This window comes from Prionailurus bengalensis, chromosome A3, assembly GCF_016509475.1.
Source record: "Prionailurus bengalensis isolate Pbe53 chromosome A3, Fcat_Pben_1.1_paternal_pri, whole genome shotgun sequence".
NCBI lineage: Eukaryota > Metazoa > Chordata > Mammalia > Carnivora > Felidae > Prionailurus > Prionailurus bengalensis.
In genome coordinates, this window is record NC_057354.1 from 67,941,074 (window position 1) to 67,960,124 (window position 19,051).

The 19,051-nt window shown below is 41.6% G+C and overlaps 1 protein-coding gene across 1 annotated transcript in view; it reads right to left on the bottom strand.

Moving 5' to 3' along the window:
- The window catches only part of LHCGR (luteinizing hormone/choriogonadotropin receptor), a 55,325-nt gene that overhangs the window by 15,820 nt on the left and 20,454 nt on the right, over nucleotides 1-19,051 (bottom strand). The window contains 5 exon segments of the mRNA XM_043603341.1: nucleotides 3,828-3,896; nucleotides 13,334-13,411; nucleotides 13,500-13,574; nucleotides 15,670-15,744; nucleotides 18,693-18,767. Of these exon segments, the coding sequence (XP_043459276.1) occupies nucleotides 3,828-3,896; nucleotides 13,334-13,411; nucleotides 13,500-13,574; nucleotides 15,670-15,744; nucleotides 18,693-18,767 (372 nt within the window).

Sequence of the window (19,051 nt, forward strand, 5' to 3'; positions counted from 1 at the left end):
CCCTTCCATCAGAATGCACCCGTCAGTCTCACACAGTCCTATCCCCTGGGTGTATTTCTACTTTCAAAGAGATGAGGTTGTCAGAGTCAATTGCTGTTTAAGATCTAAATCAAAAGAAAATTTCCTTCCCAAACCTCCATGGCTCTTCTCCCTGATTTGGTTTGTTTTAATTATGTTCTGTTATGGTCATAAATCATCGAAATGGGGCTCTGTGAGCAAATAATCGTCATGTCAGCCAGGTCAAATTAATTGCCCAAATTTCATGACAGAACTTTTCACGTGTTTTATTAAAAGATCTTTCTGTGTACTGATAACTCCGCAGTATGTAACTCGGTTAAAAACAAATCAGATTCGTCTACCACGTTTTCCTAGGGGTCACTTTCAGGTTCTCAAGTGACACAGCCTTCCAGGTATGAGAAGCACACACAGGATAACCTCTTGAAGCACAGTGGGAGAACCCCTGAGCCCCACCCAAAATTTTCACAAGTGGGGTGCTCTGAGAATGACAAGGGGTGACTCTCAGAACCCTGGAGGCATCTGAGGGCGACCCTCTGGTACTGTGTCTCTCCACCCTGTCCTAACTTAGGTAGAAAATTCAAGAACTTTGTAGGGCTTTGGTGTCATCATTCTGAACAACTTTGGACAGGCCCATTTGTGAGGAAGGTGTAGAAACTGGGTTGAAGGTACACTTTGAAAATTTTGCTTGACAGTTTTGAAACCTACTCCCCCCTTCAATCCTTCAGGGGACCTCCTTGCCCTTAGAAGAGAATTTAGAATCTTTTCCATTGCCCCTGAGTTCTGCGTGGTTTGCTCGCTCTCCATCTCTAGGTTTGTCTCATACTGGTTTCCCATTGTTGATGACCCTCCAGCCACACTGGCCTCCTCTTAATTCCTGGAGCTTACAACTACTTTTCTTTGCCACTTCAGGACCTTTGCACATCCTGTTCCCCCTTCCCATGACACGCTTCCCCTCACTATTGCCATAGTGCACTCTTTGTCATCTTCTGGGTTCAGCCTACGTTTCATGGCCCAGGGATAGCCTACATCCATGGCCAGGCTATCCCTGGACACCTAACCTAAAGCCAGACAGCCCCTGTACTCTCATAGATCTCAGTAATGGGTTATTTCCTTCATAGTATGTATTCCTATCTGCAGTAAGTTCATTTATTTACTTGCCTTTTTGTCTGTCTCTTCTGCTAGAACAGAAGCTTCATGAGGACAAGGACTCTTTCCACTCTGCCATTGCAGACCCAGCTCCCTAACATGGTGCCTAATATATACTGGCGATGCTTAATGTTTGTTGAATGAATAAATGAATGAAATTGATTTGTTTTCTTGGCAAACTGATTTGTGTTCTTGGTTTCCTCTTTCTTGCAACAGTAAGATGTGGGGGATACAGAATCTTGACTAGTTGAACTTTTTGAGGTACACATCCCATTTTGGCATCCCTGATGCAGCTGGGACACTGCTGATGAAGGCCCTCTTGACTGACGTCCTGTTTTCTCTGACCTCCCAAGGATGTTTTCTGCTGGTTTTCCTCCCACTCTGTTTGCTTTTGCTCTGCTTCTCTTCCTTCTCTCTTGGTGTCCCCCAATTTTATATTCAGTTCTCTTACTCTGCCCCCTCATCCAGGTTACCTCAGCCACAAAGGCCTTCAGTTACCCCCTCTATTCAGATAGCCGATATCTGTCTCTAGCCTGTACAACCCCCACCCCAACCGCTGTCCTTTCTGCCAACAGATGAACCTTCTTTAAGCACCCTCATACTTCATTCCCATCCCAGAACTTTCAACGGCCTCTCATTTTCTATAAAAGAGAGTCCTAATCCTTTACTGTGGCATCTAAGGCCCTTCCTGCTTTGTCCCTAACCCACATCTAGTTCTTTCTAAAAGGTACTGTTTGCTGTTCTGTGAACACATGCTTCCCCCTCTGGGCCATTCTCTTTGTTGTCCTCTGCTTGGGATGCATTTTCCTTCTGTCTTTACCTGTCCAACTGAGGCCCAGCTCAGAGTCTACATCTCTCAGGAGGCTTTCTCTAATTTCCTTCTTTTCTGCCTTTGAAATCCCAGAAGACTTTACTTCTCTCAGGGGAGGCATCACACTTTGCCTTCTGTTTTAGTTACTACTTAGTATACAGTTTATATACCATTTGGCAATGCTTCTTCCTAGGCCGTAAGCTCCTGTGGGGCAAACACCAGGCCTTACTCATTTTCATTTCCACCCCAAATGTAGCATATTCCTTCAAACATAGCTGATGCTTGGCAAACCCTTGTTGAGTGAATAACTGCATGAGGCATCTGAAAGTACTGTGCCAGGAGAGGATATGCCTCTGATTTAAATTTGGCAGAAACAGATTCAATTGGCTAGAGTGAACTCTTCATTAGATTCAAGTCAACAAGAAAATGAGGGAAATTTTTCTCCATGATAGGAAGCTATCATCTCTTGAGCACTTGGTACGTGCCAGACTCAGGCTAAGACCATAAAAATATAATTATTTTTCCTTCCTTCATTCATTTGTAATTAATTAGCTGTGCAATGTAATAAATGATAAATGAGCACCCACTCTATGCTAGGCACTGTGTTAAGTACTGAGGATACAAAACAGACCTTTTCATTTTGGTGGGGATATCCTCAAAATAAGCCTATTAATAGCTCTATTTCATGGATGAGAACACTGTGGCTGGGATAGGTTAAGTAACTTGCTCGTGATCAAGCTGATAAATACTGGCATTGGAGTTTAAGACCCAGTTAGTGACTCTTAGATCTGTTCTCATAACCACCAAGCTCTGTAGCATGGTACCAATATACTAGAGTATTTAATTAATATGTATAGTTAAAATAAATAGTATGTTGTAAAGACTTATGTTACCCAACTTGGCAGCCTCAGCATCTCCTGGAAGCTTGCTCAAATTACAAATTCTCAAGCTCTACCCTAGCTGCAATGAAGCAAAGTCTCTGGAGGTGGGGCCTAGGAATCTGTGTTTTAACAATCTGCACCTTATTCTTGTGTGTGTTAAAGTATGAGAAGCGCTGGTATAGACTACGGTTGATACAACGTATCATAAAAGTCTTTTCATTTGTTTTCCTTAATTTTGGCTTCAGTTGAGCTTTTCAGGCTCAAGTTGTCAATAGTTTGCTTAGTTTTTATTATATCCAACTGTAGGGTGATTGTTACCTTACTCCTACCTGTTAGGGTTCAAATGGCCCCAGCCCCAGTAGGCTTTGTAAATGAGCCACTCTTTTAGTAAAGAAGCCATAGAAGGAAAGAGAGGTGGGAAACAATGAAGGATAGTTAGTAGGGATGCTCTCCTTGAGTTAAATGCTGTTAACGCTGGGGACTGGGTGCAAGTTGGTGTAAGCACAAGGGCCCCTCACCCTGTGGAAAATGCTCCCCATACCCGCCCCACCCCAGCAGTAGGGGGATGGGTGCTTGTTGTGGCTGATTAGGCGGGTAAATGGGATTGCCAGTTTTCTCTGCAGGGGGGCTGGGGGAAGAATTTCTTCACTGAAATCGTGCTGACTCTAACATGCCATCAACCTGAGTGAAGGGGCTAGAGAGGGAGGCTGTGAGATGAAACTAAAAGTAGGGTGTTGAATATTTTAGCAAACTGTCAACTTGAATGTCTCCGGGCTGCATCTGTCTTTGAAATCAGGGTGCTCTGGGGTTTCTAGCCAGCCAGTTGCCTAGTAACATGCATGAAACACTGAGGACTAGCCACTTGAAAGTTTATTTTTGTCCTGAGTTAGTTGCTGAAGATTGAATGTGATCTGGTAGCCAGAGTAATATTTCATTTTTATTCATGAGCTGGGGAAATAGCACATACTTACAGGGAAATCAGCGTCGTCCCGTTGAAGGCATGACTTTGTATTTCTTCAAACCCATTTCCATATAGTTTGCTGAAGGGAGAGGAGAGAGGATTTAGCAGTGAAAGCAGCACATTTTGGAATCACACATTCTTCCTTCTGTGACATTTACTACTAAGATAATTACTGGCGTATGCAACATTCACCTCTGTCTAACATTTTAGATTCTGAGGACCTGGTGAGAGGGAGCTGGGTTTTTCTCTTTTTTTTCTTCTTGCTCTAGTTTGGCTTCACCTCCACCACTCTAGTTTGGCAGCAGCAGCACCAATTTATTACGTGTTTATTAAGTGCCAGATACTTGACCAGCTATTCGACATTGATTTTATGACTTAATCCTCATTGCCATTTCCATTTTACTGATGAGAAAGCGATGTCTCACTGTCGTCGTGCTGTCTGCTCAAGCTTAAAGAAAGCAGCGGCGGAAGCAGAAATGGCCGGAACTGTCCAATGCTCAAGTCTTGCCTCTGCCTCCTCAGGCCTGTGTGGGCATGTGTGCTTTCTGGGAGGCTGAAAGCGGACGGCAGAGGAAGGCTCTGGAATGGAGTTAGCTTTTCCTTTTCTTGGATGAGTATGTGTTTTGGTTGCTGCCATATTTGGCTCCATAACCAAGAAGATTTCAGTGCCTGTAAACAGTTCTTTAAGACGAATTAGTGGATAGCGAAATCAATTTAGTCGGGTGCAATCGGCATTTCGCAAAATGAGATAGAACAGAATGGGACAAAATGGAAGATACTGGAGTGTGTTGCATGTAATTAGGGTAGTACTACTTATGGAATTTTGTTCAACCATTTTTGTATGTTACATACTTAAAAGTATACGTACACATATACATAGAAACACCTACATCTGTTCAGAGTAAGACACAAGAGGCTCCTCAGAAGACAGATGTCGGGAAATGTTGGAGCCTGCAACAAACTTGGAGAGGATCAAGTGGCACGCTTTTATTTTATAAAGAAGGGAAGAGTCTCGGAAAGGAAAATGGCTTGTCCAAAGCTCACAAGAGGCAGAAATGGGACCAGAGAGCACATGGTGTCTGGGGCTACTTCCAGCATGTCAGTTTCACTGCTTGCTACTACTTTTCTACCCTGAGATATCCAAACGGCCCCTCTTCCTCTTCCTGGGGGGCTATGCTTAAATACCATGTTCGTGTGTGGCCCTTCCTGGCTGCTCATTTAAACTACCATCCTCCCTTCTCCCAGCATTCCTGCATTCCCATCCCCCTTTGTTGAGTTGTTTTTCCTCTGTGGCTTTATCAGCATCTGACCCTGGATTATAACATACTTGTTTATCATCTACCTTCCCCAGCAGTTAGCTTCATGAGCACAAGGATTTGAAACTGTTCTGTTCCTTGCAGAATCCCCTGTATCTAGAGTAGTGCCTGGCACTTGGGAGGATTACAATAAGTATATGTTAAATGAACTGGATGAACAAATGGGTGTATGTAAGGTGAATTTCTAATCATAGCCAACCGGGTAAGTTTGAAAGGCACAGTCTTAGAAATATTTATGTAAGTCCTTCATGCACAATGATGTAATACTCAAGTGAGAAAGAGCTATATAGTATAACATCAAATTAAACTCCAGCATCTGGCAAGACCCTAGCTTCCCTTTAAGGGGTTGCTGGTAGTTGCATGGCCATGTCATGGGTGGGCTGGTGGGTGTGACTTGAGAAACCCTGTTCCACATGGCTGTTGACTGCAAGGTTTCTCTAGCCTTTGTTAAAGAAAACAAACATGGAATTCTGTCTTGTGGTGTGTGTGTGTGTGGTGTATATTTGGGGGTGGGGGTCTCTTTCCATCAATCCACAGCACATCTGAGACAAACCAGCATATAAATAAGCAGGACTCAGGGTTGAAGCATGATGTTTGAACACTGGAATTCAGAAAATACAGAGATTACAGAATAATTCATAAGGTCTCCTTATTAATTTTAGTTCAGATCGAACAGGGAAAGTGTATTTAATTCATTTTGTAAAACCCCCGGGTGTCTCATAATGCTTGCTCCCTAGCAGAAGCTTAGTCAAAAGGCTGGGTGGAGCAGTGGCCTCACCCTTCCACGTGAGGAAGAGCCTTCTCTGGCTTCTCCTGCTCTCATGTGCTTTCTTCTAGAATTCTGAATTTACAACTTCACATATGAGCTCTCAGCCAGGATTACTGGCTGCCATTTTTTTCAGTAGTTTTCTTTCCTCATGTATATGATAGAATTGGAGGGGCTAGGTACTTTCTTGGTTTATGCCTGTTGCCTTGTGCAGTTACACACAATCTTCTTGCCTCCTTAGCAGCTCAATCCCACTGGAATTCTTTTTTTATTTTACATTTAGAATATTATTCTTTGGCAGTCCTTTATCATTTGGGAGTTTGAATTCCTTTATAGCAATCTCTTGTAGATAAAGGAATCATATTGTTCTTTTCTCAGAACTTCTTTGAAATTGGATTTCTTGGAGTCCAAGCCAATATTTGCCAAAGCATTTCCCTTCATCTCCTGACTCAGAATCAACCGGAGCTGCTTGCCAGAAATGCAGACTCAGACCTACTGACCAGGTGCACTGCAGATCTGTGGAATCAGAATCTGGTGGTGGTATCCAGGAATTTGCACTCTTATAACAAGCTCTCCCAGTGAGCCTTGGGGATCCCACTTTGGGGCCTTTGCCCTAGGTTACAGCATTGGATGATATAGCTCTCACCATTTCCGTATACAGATCAGATGGTCTGCTGGACAGAACTGAGTCCAGAGTCGGTCCCCTTACCACTGTCTCTACCTTCTAAGTGATGGAGTTACATGTATAGTGAATTTAAAAAAAAGTAGCCCCTACTCTGTTTTGAGCAAAGCAAAGCTGCCAGCAGTTGTCTGGATACCCATTCTCTGTCATTTTTATGTGCTGTTCTTATCCTAGTTTTGATATATATTAGCATTTTGTACTTTTTTTTTTTTTTTTTTTTTTGGTGGGGCTTACAATGCCATTGTTCTAAGTGAAGCTTCATGGTTAAGGTTGCAAGTATTCAATCCAACTGCCTGGGCTTGAATCCCAGCTCCACTACTTATTAGCTGAGTTACTTTATTCAGTCATCTCACCTCTCTGTGTCTTAATTTCCAAGTCTGAAAATAGGGATGATAATAATAGTATTGACCCCAAAAGACTGTTGTGTGGATTAAAATGCATAACATATGTTAAACACTTTGAAAGAAGCCCTGGAACACAGTAAATGCTTAATGTGTTGCCATTATTATTATTATTAATTATTATTATTATATCTTGTAGTAGCCTCCGTCTCTCTGTCCAGAATAGAGGGCAGGGGTTTCCCTTGTCCTGCTCTGGACAGGATTTCTGTGAAATGCAGCAGTCTGTTTAAATGAACTGTTCAATGGGGTAGAGGTGTTCCTGCTCCTGGTGGAGGAGGTCATTTTAGTGGCCTGGGCTGCCCCAACATGTACTCACTCTCCAAAGGTCCGCCGACACCTTTGGTCTGTGTTGGCATCATTGACATTTTTGTATTGGGACATTTTTTCATGTCTTTTTTAATAGCTTGGGTCCTACTTGTCCTGACTTCCCAGAGAATGGAGCTCACCGTTTCCTTTTTAGTTGTTGCTCTTCAGCTTTGTTCTTAGCAGTCGCGCACAATAGAATGTGTTGCCTTGTTTTGATTAAAAGAGTGGCTTCCTTACTTTGGAGAAGTTACAAATGTGAGTGGGAGGCCTCATGCTGTCAGGCCTGCACAATGCTTTAAAATGCCCCTTAAAACAGCTGGAGAGTCACTTCAGATAACTTTTTTCCCAAGACTTCATGGTGTCAGAATTAAATGAGGACAGCTTCCCTTGCCTTGGGGATGCAGTCACAGGCACGGAAATGGTTTCTCCCCCTCTCCTGTATTACAATAGCTGCACCTTACTTTAAAGCATTGTCTGTGTTCTCTATTCAAATGTCAGTAATTGTGACTCAAAAAGAGAGAATGTCACCTTTTTATTCAAAATAAGATTCAGGCTTTAGAACTTAATCACAGATGATACTCTAATTGTGAATGCTGCCTTAAAACAAACTCCTAATATTCCTGGGGCTCTAAAAGCATTTTCTGGCGTTTTAACAGTATTAGATGGTCTTCCATAGTTCCCTTTTAGATCATATAACCACCTAGTTTTTGGATGATTTTAAAGAAGAAAGCTTAATTTATGTTTGCAGATCTGCAGTGTCTCAAAAAGTGGCCTCAGGGTTTCTATTTTAGAAAATATTCCCTATGGTGGTATATCTATAAGCAAATTTTTATCAAATGACTATACAAATACCTACCTAAAGAACAGGGATCCTAAATTCACCTCTTTCTTCTCCCTGTGGTATTTTTCTGCAGTCCTTTTATGTATGAATAATTCTTGTGTATGAAGTATATGGAGACACTTCTTTAGTGGATGTCCTGGCAGTGGTTGTATGGATAACTGTCACCAGTCACTGTCATCAGGCCAGTCTCTATATGCTGCCATGACCCTGGTTTTGAATGTTCATCAGAATTCCCCCACTTCTGTGGGTCTCACATTCCCAATGGCAAGGGAACCCTCTCTCTGAAGCGGGCATACCTCCTGTATTTTGGCAGCATGGAGTTGTTATGTTCCCCCTCAAGTTGCCCTCAGCCAAGTTCATGTGGATTATTATTATAATGGATTATAATATATTGAATAAAATTTTTGAAAAATCTACTTCCACAGTGATATTTAAAAAGAGTGAGATTGAGAGAGAGAGGATTCTTCTTTTATGGAAGAGCATTGGTAATAAATGTGGAAGAATGATGAGATTTAAAACTTCCATTTTGTAATACCCTACATAACTGAATAATCAGCAGATGCTGAAACCATCAGATGAAGGGTTATTGGCCAACAGGCTAGCGGCATCAACTCAAAGTCTCCCACCATGCTTTATTGTTAATGACAAAGGGAAACATGTGCTCTTACAATGAAGATGTCTGGCAGTCACCACTTTAACCAAATGGCCAAGGAGCATGGCACGACATGCTTTCTGGTTTGATGCACTGGGAGAGATACAGCATGCCCTTTGCAATGTTCTTGCAGAAAAGTTGACCTAAATCTAATCCTGACAATACAGTCAAATGAATCCAGATAACTGGCCTGGGCTCCTTCAAGGAATTGGTGTCATACAGAACAGAGGAAGGCAGGGGAGCGGATCTTGGGGTGGAGGTGAGGTTGGGAGGACTAAAGAGACATAATAGTGAAAATGCAATGCATAAACTTTAATTGGAGTCTGAGTTTAAAAACAATCTATAAAGGACTTTTTCATTGGAATGTGGAGTATGGGTTGGAGGATGCCATTAAATTCAAGTTCATTTTTTTAGGTATAATGGTGTAGTTATGTAGAATGTCCCTGTTTTTGGGAGATACATGCTGAAATGTTTAAGGTATGAAGCATCATAATATCTATAAACTTCTTTTGGATGGTTTGGCCACAAGGAAATGTGTTGTGTATACTTAAGATACATAGAGATGGGGTGGGCGTGGCAAGCTGTTAATTGGTGGTAAATCTAGGTAAGATGTAAAGGGGTATCATTGGAAAGACAAATGGAAAGTGACTCTGTTTTTCCATTAAAAATTTTCAAATAAATAATATTAAAAAAAAAGATGAAACAGGATGGTCTAAAACAAGTGGCTTGCTGAATATTAGCTTTTAATCATGGCGATGCTGTGTAGTTGACACGACACGATTGGATTTGCACCAAAGGTATTAATAATCCCACTGGATACACAGAGACAGAGGCATGTCTGGGTGGTATAATTGACTAAGGTTCATAGACACAGAGCCGGGACTAGAATCCAGGCTTTCTGTCTTAACGCCCAGCAGCCTCTTGAGTGTGACTTATGACAGGTGCAACCTGGAATCTTGTCATCCTTTGCCATGCATTCTTTCTCTGAAGGGCCTTAGGGAATTAGTTGCCATGACCTTTCCTTCTCTTCATAGAGTTCAGACATGAATCAAAGTTGTCTCTTTTTGAGACTGGTATGACCAGTCACCTAGAATATTTTAAAGGTGGTGCAATGCAGCCAAATCCTGCTCACTCGGGGTGGTACATTTCAAGGTGGCCTCTTGAGGAGATTTAATGAAAAGCCAAAGTAGCTATAAAGGGACATAAGAGTATAATGCATAGTTTTAGCATTAGCCCCACTGAGCCTCTCTAGCATCAAGTAAAGTGTTCTGTTTTCATTAAATGAGCTCACAGTTGGTAAAGATTTAGGTGGGGGGAGGGCAGGAAAGGTTCCACAAAAAGCAAAATTTCAAATACTACTAATAATGAAGAGATAAGGCCTGCTTTCATTATTTTCTAATTAGGGAGTTGAACTTTATAGCTGAGAAAATAAGGCTTTCCTCTTTAAGTGCAATACCCTTTTTCCAGCAGGGTGCTCCACGGGATCCTTCACTTACAGAAGGGCCCATTCAGCTGAGAACAAGTGCCAAGCAAATGACTAATTGCTCCCCTTCCAGATGAAGGGCTGAGAGTGAGGAAGGAATGGAAGCACAATGCCCCCTCCCTCTGGGGCCACCTAGGAGAGGTGGATCTGCAATCCTCATTAACTTCAGAGGTGGGGCAATTATGCCCTGCTGGTAGGCACTATTCTTCTTAAAATCATAACTAACATAAGTTAATGGCCCCATAATAAAAATACTGTGCAGCTCTCATGTGCACATGCTGAAATGTGATGTGTGAAAGGAATCTTTGGTTGTTTCTTGAGTTTGGTAGGGTGGTCCCATCCTAGGAGCTCACAGAATCCTGTGGATCATCCTAACATTTGTTTCCGTGTTGATCATTCTCCACATCTTCTGACCTTTCATTCCATTTCCACTTCATTCCAATGGCTGCATGTTTACTTGGAAGGAGTGCCAATTGGTTCCTGATTATTTTTAGATTTAGGTCAAACTCAAAGGGAGTCTTGAACATTTGTGATGTTTGAATAAAGGCTACTCTGTTGGGTGGTTTCTTCTTCTTACTACTTTTATCAGAGTTACTTCTTAGCTTTTAATCCTGTATCCCAGCTTTCAAGACTCAGTAATCCAATTTCCCTTCCACCCCTGCCATTTATCTAAACCTATTTCCTGTTTCTTTAGCTGGACATTTATTCCCAATAAGTAAGACTCATCTTGTTTTCCTTTTTTTCCACAGCCGTGCTTTTGCTCATGCTATCTCCTCACTGGGACCACTCGCTCCCCTTTTCTTGGTATGTGGGACCACATAATGGTTAAGATTGTGATTCTGAAGACAGACTGGGTCTAAGTCTTGACCTTGGGCAAATCACTTAACCTCATAGTGCCTTGGTTTCCACACCTAAAAGCCCTACCTCATAGGGTTGTTGTGAGATGTAAATGAGTTTTTTTTTAAAAATTTTTTAATGTTTATTTATTTTTGAGACAGAGAGAGACAGAGCATGAACAAGGGAGAGGCAGAGAGAGAGGGAGACACAGAATCTGAAGCAGGCTCCAGGCTCTGAGCCGTCAGCACAGAGCCTGACGCGGGGCTCAAACTCACGGACCGTGAGATCATGACCTGAGCTGAAGTCGGACGCTTAACCGACCGAGCCACCCAGGCACCCCAAATGAGTTTTTAAGAAGTAGTTAAAAACAGTGCAGGTATTTACTAAGTGCTGTATAAATATTAGCTGCTATTGTCACATTTACCCATATAATTGTTACTGATACTATGAGGTCTAACTCAAGTCTCATCTCCACCATGCAGCTGTCTCTGATTTCTCCAGCCCAAGAGGACTTCTCCAAGACTTCTCATTTCTGTGTAATACAAACTCTCACAGTGAATATCTACTAGTTTGTATTATTTTTTCCTTATTTCATGTTTGCCCCATATTTTCTCCTTTTCCTCATAGTTGAGATTCTGAGCTTCTTGGGGACATGGATCTTACATCTTTTGTGTTCTAAATAAAGACATAGGAAGACCCTAAATCCTGAGACATGTAGTAACTCCCCACTCAGTTTTTGGTTGGTCTCTCACAGGGGACACGATAAATGAATACTTCTTGATACATTCAGCAGTGAGTTGGAAATACTTTATAAAGAGCTGTAAGAGCTGTAGTATGTGAGGAAAGTGGAGGAGCAGAAAGACTATAGAGAAGATTTTCTAGGATTTCCTATCTCCTGTCTCTTCCCTGGCATTCAAGGGCTGCACATAAAGAATTTATCTTGAAAAAAATTTTTTTTTTGGTTTTTGCTCTGTATTCTTTGATTGCAGTACTCTGAATACTCTGAGTTGGAGCTGCATTGGCTACAGCTTTGTAATATGACAATTATATGTGTGGAATTATATCTACACAAAGTAAAAAGTTCTATACAAATGCAATGTACATTGATACCAATATTTAGAATCCATGATATAAAAGAGACTCCTTTGAGATGTTTTTTCTCTTGCTTCACAACTACCTCCTCATTTTGGGGTCATCCAATGCATGTTCTTTCTTTAAGGGAAAGCTCATTTATTGACTCAGTATAGCCCTGCTTTGGGCTGTAACCAAAGCAGAAAAAGTGAGAGGGATATGGATGTGGGGAGAAGAACTGAATATGGGTCACTGGGCTTTGAATATAAGGGAGATGTGGTGCCCAGATTTCTTCTTCTGAATGGTGGGGCAAAGGTGAGTGCCCTAGGAGAAGATGGCAGGGATCCCAGAGGGAAGGAAGTCAGGCAGATGAACAGTGGAAGATAATAAGTTGGGTTATCTTAGTGCAGTACCGTTTAAACTTTATGTGCATGCATATCACTTGGGAACTTGCAGATTCCAAGTCTGTAGTTCTGAGTCATGAGAGTCTGCATGTCTAATTGGCTCTTAGAAGATGCAGTAGATGCTGGTCCATGAATCATACTTTGAATAACAATGCCTTAGGAAACAGCATCAAAGGTATAGGGCCTGTGAGCCTGGTAACCTGATGCGTGATTGTCAAATAAAAAGACATTATTTTCAAGTATTAAGGGATGTAGGGAATGGGTATAGATGGTGCTCCTCAGAAGCAAAGTAAAACATTGGAGAGAGAGAAAGAGAGAGAGAGTGAGTGAGTGAATGCAGGCTCTCTCGATCAACTATTCTACCTACTTGGAGAATATCTTTCCAAACTCTTCTCATTTGAAACTTGAAATTTCTGTGCTCTTTGCATGAGGGCAGCCATTTCCCTCCAGGCTGTCTCTTCCCAGCTTCAGAGCATTCCAATGATGCGATGAACAATTTCATCAGTTGGAAATTTGGTCACTGTAAGTCCTCAGGGTCATCTCATTAACTTTAAACTGAACGGGTCAGTTGGTTGTTGTGTGAACACATGACCCAGCTGTAATCCCATGCAACTACTCTCACCCTTAGCATTTTAGGTCATAAAGACTTACCAGTGAATGAGGAATGTGGTAAAAGATGAGAAAGAGCTTACCTCAAGCTAGAAGTGAGAATAGCAGGAGCCTGTATGGCAGAACGTGAATCTGGGAGTTTACTCACAGTGTTATGGATTCGTTATTCATCCCTTGAAAAGCATTTCCTGGTATGGTGGTTATGTGTAAGTTATCACAAATTTCCCTTGAGGAATAAAATGAGAAATATTTACTTTCCAAATTTTAGCTTCAAATAGGAAACTGCTATGCATAGCAATCAGCCTGGTACTTACAGAATGAAATTAAATTCGGAGGAGAAGATCTTCGTAACATCTGGAAGCTCTTGGATGCCTGTGTTACAGATGCTCCTGTGATTGGGGGCAGGGTGGGGATGTGGGCAGAGAATGAATAAAAGTGATTGTTATTAAGGCATAAAGGTAAAAGCAGTAGAAAGGCACTTTGCAAAGACTATTTTTAAATTAAAAAAATATTGAGTTTGACTTTATTGGTAGCACTTTTAGCTGTTGAAGGTTGTCAGAATTTTAAAGCCCCTAACACTATGGGAGAAGTTGCTGTAAGGCTCCTATTTAAAGATCTAGGGGCTGGGACTATACTTTTACATTTATGTTTTTCATTTACATTTTCTTTTTCATTTACATTTATGTTTCCAGCCTGTCTTTTCCTATTGTATCAGTTGCATTTTTCTATTGTATTCCATTCCATTCCTTTTCGGTAATTTGTTCTTGATAGTTCTGGAAAGCATCCCTCTACTTTTGAATAGGTTTTAACTCAAAGATTTTAGGAATATTAATCTCCATGTGAGAGATCCATATCCCTCATTATTAAAAATCTTTGTTTTTTATTTAGCTACCTACTGGTTCATGGAGTTTTTTCTTATAACTTATCGAAATCATTGAACATTCTTTTGGTTATTGGAGCTACTCAAGACTCTTCTTCCTCCTACCTTTTGTTTAAACTTCAAAGAAGAGAGAGGGTTTAGTGATAGGTTAAATTGAAGGATATTTTACTACACAAGAGTGGGACTCCTTTAGAGGAATCCAGGAATCTGGATTGCCCCTGAGTTTTTTTTTTTTGGGCTGCGGGGCTCAAACTTGGATGCTTAATTGACTGAGCCACCCAGGCACCCCTCCCCTTAACAAGTTTTAAATTCACCCATCACAGACTGAAGAAACTGATATGAGCTTCCTGGCACTCTGGTGGCAATGGAAGAAAGGGAGCCAGGTTTCTTTTTGGTTCTTTCTGATTCTCCTTCTTATCTGTAATTCCAAACTGCACTGAATTCTTGCCCTGTTTATGGCTAGTGATGGCAGTGCAGCTTAGACAGCAATGTGTACTGGGGTTGGGGGAATATCACTCTTCAGGGGGGGTAAAAAAGGGACTATAGTGGGCAAATTTGGTTCTGGGATTTTCTTATGTTTTTCCCAACGTGGTTGATACTGCAGATGCTTATGTCTCCTGCAGACCATCAGAGGCCTGGAAAAGCAGAACACCTGGGCTGGGAATCATCCAGTGTTCGAACTGCCAAAGGAGCCATGCTAGTGCCTGCAGCAGCTCCTGGAGGAGGCCCCAGGGCGAGACTGTACAGATGGCATGGAACACAGACCCAGAGAGATGTCCTTCCTCCCTCTCCAATTTTTTTTTTTTGAGGTGGTGGGGGTTGTGAACTTCCATCTTCTGAAGATTTTATGAAATTTAACTTATCAGGAAAAAGAGTGAGAGAACATCTATGTTAGAGGGCTTTAAATTTTTCTGTGTGAACAAGTGATTGGTTGGCATGTGAGAAGATCCATAGTGATCAACTTATAGATTGTATCAAGTTTCAGGAATTTTGATTTTGCTGGCAAGGCAGTGAGTCTGCTGGGTTATAGTGGTACTCAATTTATAATTGTAACTAGTAGACTTAATAAGATTTAAAGGGAAATAGAAATAGAACATAATGATTTCATTTACATGGCACAACGCCTACTTCAAGGCAATACTTAAAAAGTTTTTTACTTATTGAATAAATGAACAAATGAGGTGAAGGAATCAATAATTCTTCACTAGGGATGGGTGTCAAATTAGAATTGCCTTTTCCACTTTCATCTGAGCTCTGTCTCCATCATCACCTCGCCTTAGAGTTTCTGATTTATCCTTTTCTCTAAAGTGTCATGACCCCCCAACCCCACTGTTAGTTTTGAAAACCATTGCAAAGGGGGTGATATTCTTCTCGTGTGTTTTTTGGAGAGTGAAAAGGTCAGGAGCCAGTTAAATGGATTTGGAAGCACCCAGCCTGGTGGCTGACAAGAAATGCTGATTAAATCTTAATCAGAAGGCTGAAAGCAGACACGCAAATACTGCTAAGTATATAGTTAAGAAAATTCTCTCCAATCTTTTAATTGTTTTGATTTTCATCAGATGCCCAACTTCCCTCCCAGTTTCTCAAAAAGGAGAAATCCTCACAGGTATTTTAACCGGGGCAGATTTCTAAATGCTCCAGGCTCGATGTACACCAGGTTTTTGGTGTTCTGGATCAGTCTGTAAAGAGAGAGGCAGCAGTTTAACAGATGTGTATTGTTTGGAATGCACAAGACCATGGTCACCAGAGGATGCTGGCTGAAAATGGCACCAACAAAAATCAAGTGACTTTCATAGGTTTGAGAGGAGCTCCTAAGAGCCTGGGGATGGAAACTGCATGGTGGAACCCAAATGGTTCTTGCCAGGAAGCTCTGCTCTCATCCTCTTGCTGGGGCAGGTGTAAATACCATAGCTGGCAGTCTGTTCCACCCCACTCTATGAAGCAGCACCAACTTCCAGGACTCCTGGCCAAGTAGGTCCTGCCCTACAGTGGAGCTCACGCACTAGGGGGTGATGGGAGATTCCACTCCCAGGACAGATGAGTAAATTGGCTACTCTCCCTTACAGGCAGACTGGTCCTCTTCGTGTTGGGCTGTCAGGTGCACTGCCAGTTATCCAGATGGGCATTCAGTCTTTGGATCAATCCAGGGGCTTGGATTTGGGGATTTTATACCCCTTCTATAAATAATTTGTTGTGTGGTGATGCCCAGCCTCCTAACTTTCCTGAGCTAGTGTGCCCTTCCATAAAACTAGAATAATAATATGCGTTCTTCCTACCTCAGAGGTTGCTACGTAGTGAGTAATAGAATAGGTAGAGATAATGTATGAGGCTAGGCCTTGTACAGTATGTAAGTACAGCCATAACTCCACGGTGGTGTGGTTGCCCTTCTCCCTACTTCTCCAGTGACTTTGACCCTTTGAGAAGTAGCCACAGTTGCCTGTCTACTTTGGATTAAATAAAAGGCTAGTCAATGCCTTTGATTCTCTTTCCCCATGCAATGACCACTCAAAGAAATGATAATTGCTCTAGTTCTATAGAGAAAATATAGTGTATTGGTTAGGTAGATGGGCTCTGGAGTCAGCCTGGTTTTATCTTGGTTTTACTGATTATATGACCTTGGTTGCATCATTTAAAGCTCGGTTTCCTCATAGGGTAGTTTTTGAGGAGTAAATGTGTGTGTGTCTTGTTCACAATTACTGGTTAACAGTAATTGTTAACCAGTGTTAACAGTTATTATTATAGTTGGTGAAATCAGGGTATTGAATGATTTGTATCTAGTCACACAGTTGAGAAGTAGTACAACTTGGAAGTGAACTCAGTTTTTCTGACTCTGAGACTAGTGTTCATTACTTTAACCCTTACTATAGTTACCCACCATTGGTGCCTGTTTCCAACTTTTATGTCTATTCAATTTCTTTAGAGGTGAGTAATGTTTTGTTGTAATTATTTTTACAACAACTTAGTCAAGCAGTCATGGGCCATGTGGGTAGGATGGAAGGAACTTTTATCTCTTAAAGATTTTTGGTGGTCTGACCTTAAACCACTCATTCAACAAACATTTACTAAGCACCTACATGTGTCAGGCATTGTTTTAGGTACTGGGGATACAGCTGTGAACAAAAAGAGCCTGTATGGAGCTAACATCTTAGTCTCAGGGCCTTCCCTGGGAAAAGTCCATAAATTTTCCGTTAGAGCATTTTATTTTTCTTTCTGTTGTATCACAAGCAATTTATTTATCTTAACTGTTCTGGTGGTTCACAGTATAAGCTGTGCTTCTGTATCACTTGGGAAGTCTGTTAAAACTACAGATTTTGAGGTCTGGGATAGGACTGTCATCTATAATGGTAATGACCTCCTCTCTCCTCCCCCAACCCCCAATTCTACTTCATAGCCAAGCCCAGACTATAAATCTACATTTGAATACCCACTATTTTAGATTTCCCCATAATTGGTTGGTGAGTTAGTCTCACCTCCCTGACTATAATGTCATCTTCTGGGGAAGATTTGTATTTTACCTCCTCTGTATTCCAGCAGCATGTGACCCTTGGTTGGACATGTGGCGGGTACTCACATACTTATCAATCAATTATTCTCTTCAGATAATTGCTAATTGGACCATTCATAGGGAGGCCTTGTAGTGTAGTGGAAAGTACATAAGCTTTGGAGAAAGAGAGGCTGGGGTGGAATCTCATCTCTGCCATTGTCTACGGTGCCACACTGGTCAAATTACTGACCCTCTGAACCTCCATTCCTCCCCCTGAACAAAAGGGATAATTACCCTACTTTGCAGGGTAGCTGTGAGGATTCATACAACCTTGAGGAAATAAATGCCAGGCACAAGTGTGCAGAAAATGTTTGTTGCTAACATCCTTCCCCTTCCCTTAACTTTCAAAACTCCTGTGCAGGTGAAGTTTGTACAAGCTCAGGTTTGAGCCAAACAAGGCAGCAGTAAGAAGCCTGGCTTAGGAGTTACACGAACCAATTTCTAGCCCCAGCTCTAGCACTAACTTGCTGTGTGACATCAGACAAGTCAGTTAAACTCTGGGTTGTAGGTTCATCACCTGAAAACTGAATTGAGCCAGTCTTCACCCATCTTTTTTTGTAAATTGGAGGAAAATGATAATTTGGAAAGAACTCTTTTTAAGAATCAATTCTAACACATCACAGTAAGAATAACAAACACATACACATGTCCCACACAGGGCTTTTACATGGTTGGTTTCCAAGAATCATTTACTGATTAAATGAAGATGTCCAAACAGTCCCCAATGTACTAATTCATGATCTCTAAGCTCCCTTTCAGATTTTCCCACTACCCCAAGTACTTCATACCCTCCCTTCCATAAGGTAAGAGCTACTTGGCAGGACTCCACAATGTCAATTTTAATTTCCAACTTTGTGTTCTGATGTTTCAGAGTTTATACAGCTCCCAGGGAGAAGCAGTTGTCACCATGGCAACCTTCAGGCCACTGCAGTGAGAGAAATTAGTGCCTGCCCAGACCTAGTAATTGCTGCAGTCTTTTCCTCTTGGATTCCTAGCAGTGGATGCTTGAATACAAATACCGAGTAGGCTCCAGCCAGCGAGGGTAATAGTGTACAGCAATAAACTATGTTAGCTGATGCTTACATTTCAGACAAATTGAGGAGGTTGTCAAAGGCATTAGCTTCTATCTTTTCCAGAGAATCACTCTGAGAGATTTCACTAGGGGAGAGAAAAAAAGGGAAGAAACATGAAAGAAATGACCATGTCTGCATAATAATAAGCTATGGGTGTGACCTAACAACTGGGGGCTCCAGTGGGATGCCTTAAGTTGTCCTCCTATCATCAAGTGCTGCCATCTCCCTTTAGAAGCACTGATGGGCATCTGTAACCCAGGTGCTGTTGAAATGCGGGTTTCAGTAACCCCGTTTATGTGACAGGTTTTTTTTTCTTGTTTATCTTATGACTCAAGAGTCACAGTTTGTTAGAAGTGGACAGGTCTTTTG